An 18533-nucleotide genomic window follows, 5' to 3' on the forward strand; every position below is an offset into this window, starting at 1 on the left:
AAACTTGTGTTTTCCTAGTTGCAACAATGAGACAATACATAAAGTGGAGTGTTTATTTTAATATTTACATTATTGCTGTTGTCAATTCTAATTTCACATTCAGAGGTATATGGCACAAGCACAATGTGATGAAATATAACACCAGGGTCAAATATTTCTTCATAAATTAATATACATTCACTTGCATAAAAGCACATCAGGAACCCATGCCCATCAACCCACTGATTTAAAGCAAACCTACATCACAGATCTGCCTGATTGGCAACAGCATTTAACAAGCACTTGAAGCCATTCATTTTACCTTTCTACTCTAATTTAATATTCATAAAGGCACCGATGTTGCATTATTCTCAAAGATAACCACAAAGTCATATAACAAACAGGATTGCATATAGTTTGTCATTTTACCTTTCTACCATAATTTAACCTTCATAAAGGCACTGATGTTGCGTTATTCTCACAGATAACCATTTATATAAATCATATAACAAACAGGATTGCATATACATAGTTTGTATTGTAAACAAGTGCAATAATAATATGCATAATGCTTCACAGGAAGCCGAGATAAAGTCTTCAGTGCTATTGCTGTCAGATGGAGGACTGTCACTTCACAGGGGCTGCTGTGAGAATATAAGATAAGCAAGTATTGCAAGAAGGATTAAAATGCATCTTTACCTTCCTTGAGAAATTGACAGTAAAGCTGTGACTGTAACAGAGCTTGCAGAAAAAATGCATCACTTGTAGAGGTGATGTTTCATCCTGCACCTGAGTTACAATCTCAGCTGCATGAAGAGGTTGACCTGACACGCCACACTCTCCCTCAGCTTCATTTCATCCTCTGAACCCAGAGACACTCCTGGTAATCGGGTAGAGCCGTTTTCCCCGAGGATGCATGGCAAGCTGAGGAACACTTTGGAACCGATTCCACCCCAACCCTGAAAGAAGGAAATGCACACATGTTGGAGACAACAGAGGCTTGCATCAAAAAGTTTTATTTTCACAACCTCTTTATCATTTTGATATGTGAAGATATGTTCATGTCTGTTTCAGTGGCTCCTTTACAAAATTTTATTTACACAACTTTGACAATCTAGACATAAAATTTTAATCTAAATTTCAAAATCTTTACAAATGCTAGTTGCATTTTAATGCTTTCACTCCTTAACTGTCTGCTCTTTTTTTATTGCATTTTTTACCTATCAAATATTTTATTAATCATCATTTGAAAGCTTAAACACTCAGAACGGACATTGTGTTACAATAGAAATGATACTATGAATATTATAACAGGCTCCTCCCCCTAGTTAAGTGTAATATTACAAAATGTATTATACTATTTTACAATCAAAACTTTCTATAATTTTGACAAAATATAAAAATATCATTGGATCAAAGTTCCATATTTGGTGGTTATTTTGAGATAAGTAATATTTTGACAAAATTTTTATATATATATATATATATATATATATATATATATATAAAATAAATGTAGTTTGGGTGTCACCCAGTGGTTATTTTTGGTATAATGCCTAAATAAAACGATAGGATCCTCATTTTTGTTAAAACAACTTCAGATTTGGTATAACTTTAAACATGGAATTCATTTTATAGTAATTTTAGATTCAAATATATATATATATATATATATATATATATATATATATATATATGTTTATAATAATAAAAAAATATATAAAATAAATATTTTAATACAGTACATTTCTATTACAGTAAACTAACTTCTAGATCATTGTTTCACTTCAGCAATAATGGACATTTTCAAGTCTAAGTTTTTTTTATTATTATTATTATTATTATTATTATTATTATTATTAACAGAATATATTAAATTACTAATTATTTTTGTGATTCCAGAAATTTCAAGAACTGTATGTTCTTTAATAAAGCAACAACAACAACAACAACAACAACAACATTTACATGTTGCAATGTTGTTTGTTTGTAAAAATAAATTTTCAGTTTACATCTTGATTTAAGTGATTATTTTAATATAAAATCATCCTGTGTTCCTCTGGCTGAGAATCACTCCTCTAAACACACATGCACAACTTACACACACATACTTACTGAATACATATTCTATAAGGTAACTAACTTACCTCAGCCAGTGTTGTGACAGAGTGTATCTTCTTTTTGTCTGCTACAATGCTGTGAATAATGTCAGCAACGGACAACCCGACTGACCATGACCTCTGACCTCTGCCTTTGAGCATCTCTAACGCCCTGAGAACATATCAAACAGTTCACACTTCATAATGCAGTAACAAACCACAAATTAACAATTTATTCTTTGAAATTATATATATGAAAAAAATATCTGGATGCTGATCATTTAAACCCATACCTGTCCATTAATGGTTTGGTGGAGTTGGACACTGGAGTGAACGCTTGGAGCTGGTCAGTTCCTGGCCCCATATTACCCCACAATGCCACTGATACACAACCAGAGAGAGCCATCACATTTATTATTTAAAACCAGACTCTGACCTCAGAACATTAATGCACACTTGAGGTGTTAATATGACCATGATGCAAACTGTTAGCAATTTAACAACTGTTTATCTAGAATGAAGGTCATTGCACACCGAGTCCTACGCTACGTGCTATGTGTACTGCGTTAGGCAACCGAGACTTGTCATAGCGCTTGCATGTTGTTGCGCTTTTGTTGGTTTTGATTGCTTCTATTGTCCTCATTTGTAAGTCGCTTTGGATAAATGTAAATATCCGCACGTTAAAAAATAAATACGACCTCATGTTGTGTCAAACACGTTTACACACTGCCTCCGAAACTTTCGTCCTTCATTAAAAATTCGGATCAGGTACGATTTTCGAAAGCTTAAACACTCAGAACGGACATTGTGTTATAATAGAAATGATACTATGAATATTATAACAGGCGTTTTCACATCATTTTGATAGGAAAGGATGATGAATACGGAAACAAAACGATGACCTTAATGGTCCAGTTTTCAGTTCCACAAATCCTCTTTTAGGGTTTTTGCATGTTTTATAAAGGTAAATTTAAGACTTTTTTTTAAGACCTTCTTAAGACCAATTAAGAAAATGTAAGGACTCGTAACACTTAAAAGTTTGAAAATACAACTTCCAACCATACTTTTACTGTACCTTCTGATCAAACTGTACGCACATTATTTCTTACTATTTTTGTTTTGTTTTGGGTGCAAATCCCCAGAAATTCTTAAATCAAAGCAGATGCAAAGATGATAAGAAGTATTATTTTCTGAGAAATGTATCAAAATCAAGAGATTTTGTGATGTAAAAAGGACAAATATCTGAACTCATAAAATGTTTCGTCTTGTTTTAAACATGGACTAATTTAGTTAAATTTCTTATATCTTCAGTTTTCATCTCGATTTAAGAATGTTTTAATATTTGTATTGGAAAGCAAAACTAAAGAAGATATTCATTGTTTTTTTGCATTGCATGTAACATTAAATGCCATCGATTTATAGATTTAAGACTTTCTGCTCCCATTTTAAGACTTTAATTTGTGGAAGGGCAAATTAAGAGTTTTTAAGACCAGCAGAAACCGAGTTTGTTAAAATATTTTAATATGCTTGTACTCACCCTTGTTCTCGGAGAGTTCTCCAATGACCCATGCCTGCTTGCCTGTGCTATTCGCCACCAGTGAAATGTTGATGATATGAGACAGTCTCTCCGAGTCCAGATTACAGCCCATACCGATCACCTGAGTGGGCAGAAGATGACTCTGTCTCCAGGCAACATGTGTCATGATGTCCACTGTGGACAGAGAGGTCAAGAGGTCACATACATGGTCTACAAAGCAAGACTTTGCTGTCTGCTAGATTTTAGACGAGTAATTGCTGATTAAATTGTGAAACATTCACTATATGAATAGAACTATCAATAAGGGAAATAAATATGGCTCATTTTCAATTCCTGTTGTCTTTAAGCAGAAGCTGAGCGAGCAGATGATGACTCTGTGTTTGCGAACCTGGTTGCGAGGCGATGAGCAGCACGGCTTTCGGACTCAGCTGGGCGAGACGAGGGATGATGCCTCTGTACATGTCCACATTAGTCTGAACTAAACTCAAATATGACTGCTCATCACTCCAGGCATTCGCTGTGATCACCACCACCTTAGAGCCGGCCGAGGCCGACAGGTCTATGACATGAAGAAGAAACACACTCTGTCACCAGCTGCTGTGTGTGAGAGGCTGCGTAACTTTAACAATACAGACAGTCAAACTAAGAGCTACAGACATGCAAACACTTTGTGGTGACTGTATCTTCACATATTATCATGAACTAAAACTAGAAAAACGTTCATTTATGCTTTTTTTTTTCTTTCTTTTTTTTTTAAATAATTAGCTGAAATAAAATAAAATATTTTTTAAAATAAAACATTTTATTTCTGCTAGTTCTTACGGAAACATTTCTGATTTTCATTTAATTTCAGTTGAAGTACTCAAATATAGTGCTGTCAAACGATTAATCGTGATTAATCGTGATTAATCACATCCCAAATTAAAAGTTTTTGTTTCCATAATATGTGTGTGTAATGTGTATTTTTATTATGTCTATATAAATACACACACATGCATGTATATATTTCAGAAACATGTTGTTTATATATTAAATATATTTTTATATAATATAAATTATATGAATATAAATTTATACATGTATACATTTTCAAAATATATACTATATGTGTTTGTATTTATATATATATATATATATATATATATATATATATATATATATATATATATATATATATATATATATATATATATATATATATACACAATTTCACATACATATATTAAGTAAACAAAAATGTTTATTCTGGATGCGCTTAATCGTTTGACAGCACTACTAAAATAAAGTAGAAACTAAAACTTAAAAATTAGTGTTTTGTTGTTGTCATTTTATTAGTTTATATTTACTTTAATACTTTCTCTGTATTACATTAATGCGAATCAGTGCTCACTAACTAAACATTAAAAAACTATTTATTGATTTATTTTATTTTGTACCTTTTTCTTTACTCGAAATAATGCTGAAATTAAATTAAATAGAAATATTAGATAAAAATACTTTAAAACAAAAACTGAAATAAAGCTAAATATAAATAGCTATTAAAAAAAGACTAAGGAAAATGACAAAGAACAACAAAATTAGGGGAAAAAAATGAAAGCTAAAAAATATATACATGTATAAATAATAAAAAGCTAGAAAAACACTATTATAGTATTTAAATAATACTAAAATAGCATGGATGAAAATTTGTTTTTTTTTCTTAAGGTCATGAAAATGATTGTCAAAATGCAAAAAAAAAAAAAAACTTAAGCAAAATACAGAGGAATAATTATTTCCTTTGAATTCGATGTGAAATATGAACCAAACATGGACATACACTATATCCTGAGATTCACTATAGATTTTACAAATTAAGAGTTAATAACTGAGAAGTAAACTTTGCTGTTCAACTGTTCGTTACATGTTAAAAAACTGAGAATACTTTCCAAGTGTGGAAATGTGTTAAATGTGGAGATGAAATGCACCTTTTGAGACCTCGACTCTCGGTAAACTGAAAATCTCCAAATCCATTGTGCCACCTTTTGTTGAAATCTCAGGCATGTCAATCAAAACCAGTTTGTCAACACAGCCCTATGACGGAAAGTTTGACATTACAGCTCGGCCATAAAAAAATGCAGTTAAGTAGCCATAAGCTATTTCTGGCAAACAAAAGACATATATACGTAGTTACTTTTGCCATAATACTCAACACAGCAGCGATTCCCAAATCTCCTCCGCCAATCACTGAGATCTTAACCTCCTGATCAAGCTGATTTCCACCTATAAGAGCAGATCAGTTATGATTTGAATTCATTAAAGCAGTACTCTACATGTGCAGCTGCATATTTTCATGTCAAACCTTCGTTAATGGTGAGATTTGACACGTAGGCCAGCAGATTGTTGGGATCGTCGCCCTGTGCTGAAGATTTGGTGCCCAGTGGAGGTTCCTCCTCAAACTTAGCGATCATCTCTGCCAGAAGCCCGTTCACAGATGACTTTGGCTACAACAATGACATTTTTTGTATATAATTTTAATTACATATACACATATTTTATTTTTTATACACTACAGGTCACAAGTGTGCAAAAATTAATATTTTTTAATGGTTTTGCCCATCGAGGCTGCATTTATCTGATAAAAAATGCAGTAAATGCAGTAATATTTTCAAGTATTATTATAATTTAAAGTAAGTGTTTTCTATGCAATGTATTGCTGTGATCAAAGCTGAATTTTCAGCATCATTACTCCAGTCTTCAGACTCACATGATCCTTCAGAAATAATTCTATGCTGATTTGCTGCTTATTATCCATTATTATTGGTGTTCAATTATTAATAAATGTTCATATTATTATTAATGTTTAAACTACTTAATATTTTTGTGGAAATCATTCAAAATTTTTGGAAAATAATCAACAAATTTTAAGAAAATAAAAATAAATTAATAATTGTATTCACATTAAATTAATCAAGTGACAGTAAAGTCATTCATAATGTTACAAAAGATTTCCACGCTGTTCTTTTGAACTTTCTATTCATTAATGAAAGAAAAAAAAATATGGTTTCCACAAAAAATATTAAGCTGCAAAAACTGGTTATAATTTTAATAATAAGAACTATTAAATCATAATTACGTACCAATAATAACTGTTAACAATTGAGCAGCAAATCATCATATTAAAATGATTTCTGAAGGATCATGTGACACTGAAAACTGGAGTAATGATGCTGAAAATTCAGCATTATATCACATAAACAAATTACATTTTAAACTATATTAAAATAGAAAATGTGTTTTTTAATTGTAATATTTAACAACATTGCTGTGTTTACTGTTTTTTTTTTGTTTTTTTTAATCAAATAAATGCAGTCTTGGTGAGCATAATAAAGATATTTGAAAATATTAAAATAAATAATATTATCTATAAATAAAATAAAATATCTATAATTTGAAAAAAAAAATACATTTAAATAAATTCATAAAATTAAATTAAATTTAAATAAAACATTTTTTTTGGAATCAGATAATCAATTAACCGAATCTAAACTATTTTGCATATACTGTAAATAATTTCAGTCAAGAAGGGTTTGCGGTTCTCTCACATGGTCCCAGTTGTGCAGGCCCGGCAGGTGTATTCTGCCCTTCGAGTCGACGTGTTTACCCTCCCGTATGAGCATGCTGGAAGTGGGTCTCAGGAAGCAGATGGGAGGCGTGAAAGGAAAGGAATCCAAGAGCCAAAGCAGGATGGGCAGGTTATAAGCGCACCCTGTCAACACATTACCATCCCACACACACACACACACACACACACACACATAAATCAAGGGTCTTCTGAGCAATTACCAACTACGGTACTGCATTTCTAGCATATTCCTGATTCAAATAAACCAGAGATGCATAGTCTCTCACCTTGATATCTGACTGGGATGTTACCAACCAATTTGAGCAGATCCTTCTGGAAACTGTCACTAGATGCTGTAAATACGTTTAAAAAAATGACACAGCAGAATTAAATAATCACAAATGATGCATACAATAATCTGATATATGAAATTCATTATATAATAGTATAAGCTTTTATATTGCAATATATTTTATGCAGAACTTTAATACAAAATGTAATACTACTGTATAAGGAATTAAACTCTGAACTCTCTATAAGTGAACCAGATGAATGTAGCTTCATATATTCTGATCATCATCAGAATGACTTACTGTATATCCCAGATATTAATTTCATATCAGGATGAAGGCGAGACACTTTCTGTAGCTCTTCAATGGCAACATCACGAAATTTATACTGGTAAGAAAACAAATAATCCATATTTAAAGGCTGGGCAGTAAACGTGATTTTTAAGACAAACAGGTTTAACCAGTGTCTATCACCAGCCTTAATTCATTAACTAAGATTATGAGAGCGTACATGTGAACAAGCATGAGTTACTCACCTTAGAGATAACTTTCTTCACAGATTCCGAGTTGAAATCCATTATCTCTGTTTAATTAAAAACAAGTTCGCTGAAACCGAGGAATGCAGGAGCGGTTCAATCTCAACCGGGCAATAAAGTGAAACTTCCGCAAACACTTTCCAGCTGAGAGCGGTCTGCTACGGCAAGCCGAGAGGTATGGAATGCCAATCGTGCCATAATTAGAATAAATAAAGAAATGTAAAAAGCAAAAATAAATAAATATACAAAGAAAAGTAAAAAAGCAAAAATAAATAATTATTTATAATTGTATTTCCTTATTTATATTTATTTATACATTCCACACTATCAACAGGCACGTCATGTAGGCTACACTTCTTGTACTTTGTTTGGGCACCACAAGGTGCCACTGTGGCCTCAAAGTTTACCCCTAGATTACTCTGGCTCAATTGCTATTCCTGAGGCAAAACACGCCATCCTCATTACCCTAAGGACAAAGAAATGTGGAAATAAAGAAATAAATACATAAACGTGAAAATAAATAAATATATAAATGTAAAAAAAAAAAAAAAAAATGTGGAAAACAATGAAAAAATACACAAGGAAATAAAATTATAAATAATTATTTCTTTTTGCTTTTTTACTTTTCTTTGTGTATTTATTTATATATTTATTTTTGCTTTTTTTAAATTTCTTTGTACATTTCTTTATTTATTTCTAATTATGGCAGGATTGGCATTCCATAGAGAGGAGTGATGTCAAACAAATACAACACAGAGGTGAAATAAAAGGTGAAAATGCACTGCAAATATTTTAGGGTTGGTATTTTGAAGACACATTTTTTAAATGTTATCATACAAATAAAGTTTGTAGTATTTTTATTTTTACCAGATATGAAAAGAACCATACTGACAGAAAAAAAAAAAAAAATGCTGATTGCCAGAAAATTGGTCGGGGGCTAGCAACCCATTTTCGTTTGAAGTCGTTTGTCATGTTATAGGAAAAACTGCCAATTATTATCGATTTTAACAAACTGCACATATTTTATTCCCATTGTCACTCTATCACTAACCTAAACAAACAACCAAACACACACAACCACTTCATGTTTCATTTTTAGCACATTATTTCTTTTTTTTTTTTTTTTCGCCCCATAATTTTTAAGAAAAAATAAATAAACTTAGACTTTTAAAGCAAACTCATCATTATTTATGACCTAACACGTACTTTAAAAAATGGATAGCGGCAAAAGAATAAACCGGTGGAATGAATGCGTAATATAAGAATAACCTGGGATTTTTATCATTTAGGGAAACCAAAATGTGATATATGTGTCCACTGTTTAAAAAAGAAAGAAAGAACTTTCACAAAGATATTGAATACACGATGCAGTTTTGTATATCTGTACATCTCTATGTAGTGTAGGCTTATATCTACTGGCTTTAAGGGTCTTTAAGGATAGTTTTCACATTATTGATCAAGTGGCAACCCAACACTACCAAAACTGTATATTATTTAAATGTAACGTATTTATGTATTTTTAATAGGCCCAACAATGTGCAAAATGATTAACATATGGGACGTTTTGGATTCTGATTCTAAATAGTGGTTTTGTGAACATTAAAATACTGTGCTACCAACGTTATTTTGTGATACTGTTGTGGTTGTGCAAGTAAGCCTAATGCTGCAAGAATCAACTAACCATCACACAATGCAAAAAGCCTATCAGTAAAAGAACCGCACTATGAGGACATGGTTCATAAAGGGGGCTCATTTATTCATAAATTCGTTCATAAGCTACCTGACCTTATGTAAAAATGTACCATGACTCTGTTAGCCAAGGTGGAAGCAACAAATCAGTCAAACGTTGCGTGAAATATTATATGTGCCTTGCTTTGAAGCAGAAAATAAAGAGATGATGGCGGTACTCTTGCGGCCATTTACTCTGGTCCAGTGACAAAATCAGCGAGAGCAAGTGGTACAGTAATTACCCTGATAGCACACGTACGTCACAGAGACCTCTATTTGACATCTGCGTTTATGTTTCCTATCAGATGTCAAATAGAAGTTTATTATTTAGAACATATGTAAAACTGACATCTTAAAGATGTCTGTCAGATGTTTGTACACAGCAGATGCTTTCCAGATGAAGTGATCTTTAACAGACATCTTTCAGACGTACGTGTGCTACCTGGGCAGGAAAGGTTAACCCAATGACTTGTCTACCACTTTGTCTTTCTTGACACATTAAAAATTACACCTACCAACATCTTTGTTTGAACATATTGCCAACTCCACACTGATTGTCTGGATCAGTAACTTTTACAAAATTTACTGCGTTGTCCATTTGATGTGTTTTTGTTACCATAGGTACTTCAAGATTTGTCACAGAATACCATGGTTTTGCCATGTTACAAATGTTGACTAGTTATTTAGATGATGTTGAAATGTGAACGATGTAATTTGCATTACAAACATGCATTGTGCAACGTGACCGATGTGTTCCACGGCACAAAGTTAATATTTGAGTTTCATCCCAGCTGAAACTTCCAGGTTTCTGAAACCAGATCCACCATTACAGCGACAGCACGAAATTAACAAATGACAGGACAACAGATTCTGTCAAATCACTTTAACAAAAAATACATTGGAAAAATGGCAGTCTTGTGTCTTTTAACCAATTAAATTGTACAAGTTATAAAATAACTCTCCCCAAATCAGGACCAATCTGGAAGTTGGTGCTTGAGTAAGGCATCCACATAGATATACTTTCATGGTTTCAACAGATACAAAAAATGCTATCGTGATTCTCAGATATTAATTTCATATATTATTTTCTCCGAAGCTCAGCTATGTCAGATGGGCTCTTGATAGTGCAAACCTGCTCCCATGGCTTGGCCATTCAAATAAATAGTGTAACAACGTCAGCGGCACATGGAAGGCATTTCCATTCCACTCGGTTCCTCCCAACCAAATAAGACTATATCAAAGTCAAGGAAGGTAAACTAAATCTTTTTCTGCTTTGCTTTCATCGCTAGTTTTCTTTTCATCTCCTCCTCCTCCATACGCATGTCCTCTTCATCCTCCTTGATTCCCAGGCGTAAGCTGAGGCAGAAACAAAAACAGATGTCATTAAGGAACGCCATATACACTGGTTCTCTGTGTAAAGGGAGAGAAGCATTTTATTTCATGTGAAACAATCATCACAATCATTTTCTCCTCTTGTCATTCTTCCTCTGTATCTCCTCAAGTTCTCGTCTTTCCTCTTCCTGGTCCTCCAGCACTGCCAATCGCAGGCTAATCAGACAATCAGGGGCAAGGCAAAAAACAAAACAAAACACACACAGAAAAGAAGGCAATAGTGTGATGATTTGGTGAAAATGATGATGAACCAAAGCAGTTTGTCAGAACTACTATTGACCCATTCATAGTTTTCAGCTGACTTCTTACCTCCTCACTTCCTCTTTCTGCTGTTCTTTCCAGCTGCTCTCCATAAACTTCAGTGCATAATCACTTTCATCTTTATATCTGTTGAAACGAATGCCGATTTTAACACAAAGTAGGCAAACAATCCTTGTATTTTAAGGCTAGAAACATTCTACGCAAGTACACAGACATCTGCGAGTAAACGTCACCTATAACTAGCAAGATCTTTTCAAGACCAAGGATATTTTATAGTAACCTTAAACTGGGCAAAAACTCACTTGCTCTTGTCATAGCCAAAGATTTCCCTGATATGTTTTGAAATTTCATCTTGTTCTTCTCCTTCATCGTCGATGAAGTCGTCCATCTCAGAGTCATACTCTTCCTCATCCTCGTACTTTCGTTTAAGACTGGATGTTATGGGGGGCAAGGCTGGTCCTTCAAAAATAGCAGGAGTAGAGGAGATACAACTTTAAAAACATGTAATATTACGCATAAGGCATTAAAGTTGCTACTAATTACAAATGAAAAACAAATGTCCTTGTTTATAGAAAATGAATGAACATGTGCAAATCAAGCTCATTCTAAAGCAAATTCAATACAAGTACTTGGAGAAATAAACAACAATCAATTCACACTAATGAATTCTGCTTTTTCCATAAATTCCGAAGTTATTACGTTTACATGCAACCAAATAATCAGTTTGTAATCAGATTAATAGTTCAATCAAAAAACTTTCACGTCAAGCTCAATCAACTGAGCTTAATACAAATTAAATTTTAATCAGAATGGATGGGGGGCACAGACCTAAACTAATATGATCAATGGGAAAACAATGAGCACACATAAGCTCATGAATCAGAAGATATTCTCAATCATATTCTAAAATACCTTTATGCATTTACATTATAGCTTTAACATTATACAAATACACTTTCGGACATGGCGACTACGCTTCCGTTTAAGTTTTGTTTGGAATACATGTAATGTACATGTACGGAACTTTGAGTCGTAATGAGTTCATTACAAATAATGACATTTGTGCATGTAAACATACATAATATGCCTAACAAACAAGAAACAGGATTCCTAGTTTTGTAGATGACTCACCAAATCAACTGTTGGAATATTCAAAATCAACTTTTGCAAAGCAAAACGGATCTTTCACGGTAACTGGTTTAATAATATCGTCAACGAGCTGTTGATTACCACCTTAAATAATTTCAACTTGTCTTCTTGGTTTGTAAAAACAAAAAAAGTACATGAAAAGTATGAAACTGTATTTAAAAAAAAACAAAGAAAGGACTTGATTTTGTCCATCAGGATTTAGTTGCATATAGAGTTCTAAGTGTATTTTTTTTAAATGTTTGTGTGTATAATGTTTAATATGGTGTAATGCATTGCCCCATTAACTTCAGTTGTAAGGTTCATTACATTACATTAAATCTTGGGACTGGCATCTGCCGAAACAGCAGTTCTTGATAATATATTAACAAACAAATCATGAAACACTTGGCCATTAAGAGGTTCTTATTGTAACCCTTACCAGGAGGTCTAACCATGATTCTGTGGCCTGAGGGGGCAATCACTGTTCTGGGGCCTTGAGGTCCCGGAGGTCTTGGAACCATCCCAGGTCTCGGAACCATCCCAGGTCTCGGAACCATCCCAGGTCTCTGTGTAAAGTTCTTTGATGAAATAGTCTCTGAAACAACAGTGCACTGAGGTCTTCCAGGGCCAGAGCCCATGCCGTTTACTGGTCTCCCAGAAACACTACCTCCCATCCTGTTTGGTCCATTTATGGAGGCCTTGGAGCTTCCAGGAACCTGCTTACCTTGCAAACTACCACCTGGTCTTGGTTGCTTTGAGGGGTCACCAGAAGAGGGTCGTACAAGTCCGTTGCTCCCAGGCCGTGATAAGTGTCCGGGTTTAGCTGGTTTCTGAGGTTGCCCACCTCTTTCAGAGTTACTAGGTCTAACTTGCCCAGAATTTTTGTGTGGTCCTTGACTTGATCTAGCTGCACCAGGAGCAACTCCAGTACGACTTCCCAAAATACTTGATTTCCCTTGAGGTACTGAGGTATTCCCCTTCTTTGGGGTAAGGTCACTTGAGGTTGTGGGCCTTTGGCCTTGTGAGGGTCTGGATGGTGCTGGTTTCAATTGAAACGGAGCACCATTCTTCGTGGCAGCTTTACAATTTAAGGCACCTGAGGAGCCTGAATTTCTGTCTCCATGTAGTTTGACAGAACTTGGAATTCTTTCACTGGAAGCTTGAAGCTTTGGCTTTTTGCTGGTACTATTTGACAGGTACTTTTCCCCTGATGGCTTGGGCAATTTCCCAATTTTGCTATCTCGGTCTACATTCTTCTTTTGTGAATTTGAGCCTGGATCCCTGGATTGGGATCGGCTGTCTTTGTGTCCTGAATTCTTGTCTGGTTTGGCCTCTTTCCCTCTATCCTGATTCTTGACTCTGCGCTCTATTTCGAGTTCTCGAATCTCCTCAGCTGTTCTAAGCCTCTCTTCGGTCTTCTTCACTACTTTCATTTCAACAGGTTCAAACTGCTTCTTTTCCGCAAGTTTCAAGAGGTCCGCAAAGTTCATTGATGATGGAGGGGGCCTTGCTGGAGCACTGGGTTTTTTCGGTTTGCTGTCGACTTTGTTGTAGGACTCAGGACGAGACGGAGGCTTAACAGGTATGCTCGGTTCTTCAGATTCAGAATCTGTTCCCTCATAGTCGTAATTATCACCATCATCATTATCATCATCATCATCATCATACGTGTTCGATGCCTGCTGCTCTTCTGATCTCTCCCCCTTCGACCGCCTCTTTTTGGGCTGCTCTATGACAGGGACGCCGTTGTAACCTCTGAAATTGTCCTTAGTTCGGGAAGCCATTGCTCTTGCCTTCCTATCCGATTTCAGCTCCACTCTTTTGGCCAGCAGCTCCTCTTTTGCTTTCTTACTCTGTATTTCTAAGAAAGCGAGTGAGGGGAACATCAAAAGATGCATTATATGAGAAGTGGCATGGTTATTTTCTTACACTCATGTCTTTGCAAATCCCTATTGCAGGCAGGGGCAGACTTAACATTTAAGCGAGGTAAGCGGCCGCTTAGGGCCCCGTCTGATATTGGCGAAACATATTTACAGCGTTGAGCAATGTAGCCAATCACAGACATATCTGCTGATTTCTTAAACACAATAACCAGAAATGTTTAAGTTAGAATTGACTGCTCAAAATGCAGAGTTTTTGTCAAGTGCAGAGTTCTGCAACCTTGTGAATCCTCTCATTATAATAAAGTTTTTACGATATAAATAAGAGATTCACTGTGCAGTGTAGAGAGCTTATTAACGGAACATTGTGAGATTGCAAATGAACGGAAGTGAGTAACAGCTTTTAGAGATTACATGTGGGAGCACTCTTTGCGCACAATCTTAGGCTGTATAATGCTGACTGTAACAGAGATATTCACCTCAGAAAGTCGTGTTTCAAGGCATCATTTTAAAATCTTGATGTTTCAAAATGACTCGTGTGCTTTTCCTAGGCATGACTGCTGTGCACTCATATAAATGCAATTACTGGAGATTTTCACTTTATAATAGATTTGTTTCTCGGCAAACCCTACCATACGCCTTCAGAACACTTTGAATATGGGATGAGTTGCATGGGATAGTTTTATGTTTGGTTAAAAAAAAAAAAGTTTACATTTTATTAAATGGACAAGTGCAAAGATTTATGTATTTTTTTTGATAATGCCTTTTGTGATCCGAAAAAATAAGTTAGCCTAATATGGCTAATATAAGCCTAATATGGCTTTAGAACAGCATCAGGTTGATTAATTACTCGTTGTGAAGGGATAAATAAACTATAAACTATGAGAACGAGCAAGCAAAATAAGGGTTAAGCGTAAAAGAGCGCATAGATATTGTGTTGGGGACCCATACCTTGAATTTTCTTAGGACCCCCAAATCACTAAGTCTGCCCCTGATGGCAGGGATGTCTTATCCTGTTCCTGCAAGGCCACTATCCTGCAGAGTTTAGCTCCATTTAACACTACTGTGTAATACTTAATAAATAACATTTTAAGGCCTCTAAACTATCAAAGTTTTGCTGAAAAACTTTGTACAGAACCTACTACATGCTTTCTGTCGTCTGATTGATAGTAAGTAAAAGGCCTTTTAGTATAACTGCAAAAACATCCCTCTTGACCCCTCTTAAATACGATCCATCAGGCTTTTGTTAAATGTTTATTTGTTCATCTTTCAAACATATTCTTGCATTGAATTATATGTTTTGCCCTGACTATAAAAACTACAGAGCTTTGATCATAAAACTAATCAAATATCATCTTACGAAAACATTACTGGAGAATATTGAGCAACAACTGACATTAATACGCACTGAATAGTTTTAAGTAGTTTGCTATACTGTTACACAGATCTCACTGATTTACATTACAAGCTGTCAGAATTTCATCTTACTTTTTTGGCAACATAAATATCCGCAACTGCACCAAATTGCATATTTTCACTTAGTTCTGTGTTTTTCTTCCTCAAGTATAACATTCCTCTCTAAGCCTGATATATCAAATACTATAATATCCTCAATAAAAACATGTTTGCATTCCATAAGAAAAAAAAAAATAGATTGTTCAGATCACTATTACTTATGTCAAGCTTTAGAGAGTTAAACACACCTGAACCAGCTAATCAAGGTCTCCAGGATTGCTAGAAACTTGTTTGCCGTCAATGTTTGAAGGGACTAACTAAATAAATGAAATTAGATGATATAAAAGGGATCCCTACAACTTGTGTACTAAAGTTATGTAATACACCAGCATAGAGCTCATAGATCATTTTATAGTAGTGAAATATGCATTTCTAAGGAAAAAAAGTGCATTTGAAAAACAGAGAGCTTTAGAGCAAAAAGTGCATGACCGACATAGGCACATGTGCACTTTAACCCTTTAAGAAGCTTACAACCTTATTGTTCCATGAGGGCTTCCCTGTCAGGTGCGTGTGCCATTTAATGCATTGAGAGGTGTTAACTTATGTTTTGCGTTAGGTTGAATTTTATCTGCAAATATTAGAAGAGTGCATCCACCCAAAGCAGAGAAAAGTAACTAATTGATTTTGACTGAAATATTCATTTTAATAAAATATTAGTTGTTGGCTGTTAAACAGACCCCCATATAGAATAATAAAGAGTAACATGTTACTATCTTCAGATGACGAAATGTTTGTTTTGGGACACATTTGTGGTTTTGGGTTCTAATTATCATTTATAATTTAACCTGTGTGCTGTACTGAAAATCCTTTATGTAATTTAGGATAATTTTGACAGTGATCATTCAAGAACTCAGAAGGTTTTTGAGCATAATGAGAGATTTTCAAGCAATTCTTGCAGACCTGTAATTTTTGACAGGGACACTCCGCCAAGTGCAACAAGGTCCTAAAAAGTACAAAGATTATCCAGTTGTTTTGGGAAGTTGCTGTACCCTGTGTAAGCAAAGTCAGTAGGTTTTAGTCCAATGCGATAACTTTAACTAGAAAATCTATTCTGGGTCAAAATAACTAGAAACTGGAACACAGAGTCAAAATTACTTTCTGGTCTAAAAATGTGTACAAACAGTTGGTTACTTTTTAACTAAATATGACATTTTATATGGTTGAGGTCAACCCTGATGTAGATGTGACATGTCTAAATACAAGTCACATGGACTGTCTTTATGGTGCTTTTAAGGACCTTTTCATCATCTTGACAGCATCCATCCCCTTCATTTTAATTATACGGAAAAGAGCTATCTTTTGTGGTCCAAGCCTTACAGGTTTGCAATGACATGACAGCAAGTAAACAATGACTTGGATGGACTATACATTTTAGGAGATAGTATGTACAGCTAAACAAGGTATAAAGAGAGAAAGAAAAAAACACCTTTTTTCTTTTGCTCTATGGACTGTTTTTTCAAGAAGGCCTGCACCGCAGACGAATTTACTCCCTTGACTCTGTCATCTTTCTTGGGTGGACCGGTTTTCAGGCTATACCGCTTCTATAAAAGACCACAGAAATGCAAACATTTCCACATGAAATTACATGCAATGACTTATACTAGCATAATTAATTCATACTACCCTAAACATAATAGACTGGGACATTACAACAATAAAACATTTGAATTAAACAAACTACATGTAGTTGGATCTTCCAAAGCCATCGATTGCACATTTACATATACTATAAAGACGATAAATGATGTTGTATTATTATTATTTTCATGTGTTTTTTTATCATACATACCGGTATGCTGCTGAGGCCTTGATTTTGGGTGGCGATAGACAGCACGCTGTCGAAATCCATGATCCCTGACTGTCCACAGCTCGCTTACTTAGCTAATAGCAATAGCTACCACTTACCAGTCGACAAACACTAACCTCAGGCAGCCGTTGTGCCCGTAAATACAGTCTGTAAATCAGCCGAAATCAGCCCTGCTGTTAAAACCAACCGAGTATTGGAGGAAGGAGAAGCAAACTAAGAGGAAACCCTCGATGAAACCAACTCCCTTCAGCTTCTGTTCGCCATATCTGATCAGCTGTTGTTCATTTAAACCCTTAAACAACGGAGAGCTTCACCGATTAATAATAAAAAGTTTCGTTATGTATTCGCTCAGTGATACCGGACCAGTTTTCCTAAATGGTCATTAAAGGACATGAAACGGAAAGGTTATAAAACAACGCGAATGTGGAAAATCCTCTTGTGAGATCTGTAAGAAAGCAAAAACCAAGCCCACGTCACTTCCGGTTGTTTAAGACACGCGTTATCTTCTGTCATTGCGTTCAATGTTGCGTGTATATGACTCACAACTACTTTAGACCAAACATTTTATTTATTTTTGTAGATAACGGTAGATAGGTTGCTAAACATAAAAACACATAAGCTAGAACTGTACCTTTCTCAGTTAATGCAAGTGCTTTTTAATTTTATTTTTTCTTTCTTTTTTATAGACAGCAGAAGGGATTTTTAAATGCAAAAAAAAAAATAATAATAATAAATAAAAATAAAAATAAAAAATATATATATATATATATATATATATAT

General features: G+C 34.5%; 2 protein-coding genes across 4 annotated transcripts; both read right to left on the reverse strand.

Moving 5' to 3' along the window:
* Window positions 1–39: 39 nt before the first annotated feature.
* uevld (UEV and lactate/malate dehyrogenase domains) lies at window positions 40–8196 on the reverse strand. Its single transcript, XM_058767449.1, has 12 exons — window positions 8043–8196; window positions 7810–7894; window positions 7504–7569; window positions 7197–7360; window positions 5954–6095; window positions 5786–5874; window positions 5580–5685; window positions 4004–4174; window positions 3616–3789; window positions 2372–2459; window positions 2127–2250; window positions 40–938 (listed from the first exon to the last, which is right to left on the reverse strand). Exons 1-12 carry the CDS (start codon window positions 8082–8084, stop codon window positions 774–776), a joined length of 1416 nt encoding a protein of 471 aa, XP_058623432.1. The 5' UTR covers window positions 8085–8196; the 3' UTR covers window positions 40–773.
* A 1592-nt stretch (window positions 8197–9788) lies between these two features.
* On the reverse strand, window positions 9789–18263 carry spty2d1 (SPT2 chromatin protein domain containing 1). 3 transcript variants are annotated; one of them, XM_058767783.1, is made up of 7 exons: window positions 17736–18263; window positions 17373–17487; window positions 12991–14412; window positions 11726–11882; window positions 11472–11549; window positions 11229–11318; window positions 9789–11126 (listed from the first exon to the last, which is right to left on the reverse strand). In XM_058767783.1, exons 1-6 carry the CDS (start codon window positions 17793–17795, stop codon window positions 11231–11233), a joined length of 1920 nt encoding a protein of 639 aa, XP_058623766.1. In that variant the 5' UTR covers window positions 17796–18263; the 3' UTR covers window positions 9789–11126; window positions 11229–11230. The 3 variants fall into 3 exon arrangements, with proteins under 3 accessions (XP_058623766.1, XP_058623765.1, XP_058623763.1); XM_058767782.1 differs by having other exon boundaries at window positions 9789–11318; XM_058767780.1 differs by lacking the exon at window positions 11229–11318 and having other exon boundaries at window positions 9793–11126; window positions 17736–18262.
* Between the last annotated feature and the right edge of the window lie 270 nt (window positions 18264–18533).

The sequence above is a fragment of the Onychostoma macrolepis genome, chromosome 25 (genome assembly GCF_012432095.1).
Source record: "Onychostoma macrolepis isolate SWU-2019 chromosome 25, ASM1243209v1, whole genome shotgun sequence".
Classification (NCBI taxonomy): domain Eukaryota; kingdom Metazoa; phylum Chordata; class Actinopteri; order Cypriniformes; family Cyprinidae; genus Onychostoma; species Onychostoma macrolepis.

Bases quoted from the DNA above. Each gene is read 5' to 3' on its own strand.
- spty2d1 (XM_058767780.1), bottom strand. From the start codon at position 17,795: ATGGATTTCGACAGCGTGCTGTCTATCGCCACCCAAAATCAAGGCCTC. The intron at 17,488-17,735 runs GTATGTATGATA...GGTCTTTTATAG, and splicing joins AAGGCCTCAGCAGCATACCG to AAGCGGTATAGCCTGAAAAC. The intron at 11,127-11,471 runs GTAAGAAGTCAG...TTTCTGCCTCAG, and splicing joins CAGAAAGAGGAAGTGAGGAG to CTTACGCCTGGGAATCAAGG.
- uevld (XM_058767449.1), bottom strand. From the start codon at position 8,084: ATGGATTTCAACTCGGAATCTGTGAAGAAAGTTATCTCTAAG. The intron at 7,361-7,503 runs GTGAGAGACTAT...ATGTGTTGACAG, and splicing joins CATCCCAGTCAGATATCAAG to GGTGCGCTTATAACCTGCCC. The intron at 5,686-5,785 runs GTAACTACGTAT...TTTCCGTCATAG, and splicing joins TGTTGAGTATTATGGCAAAA to GGCTGTGTTGACAAACTGGT.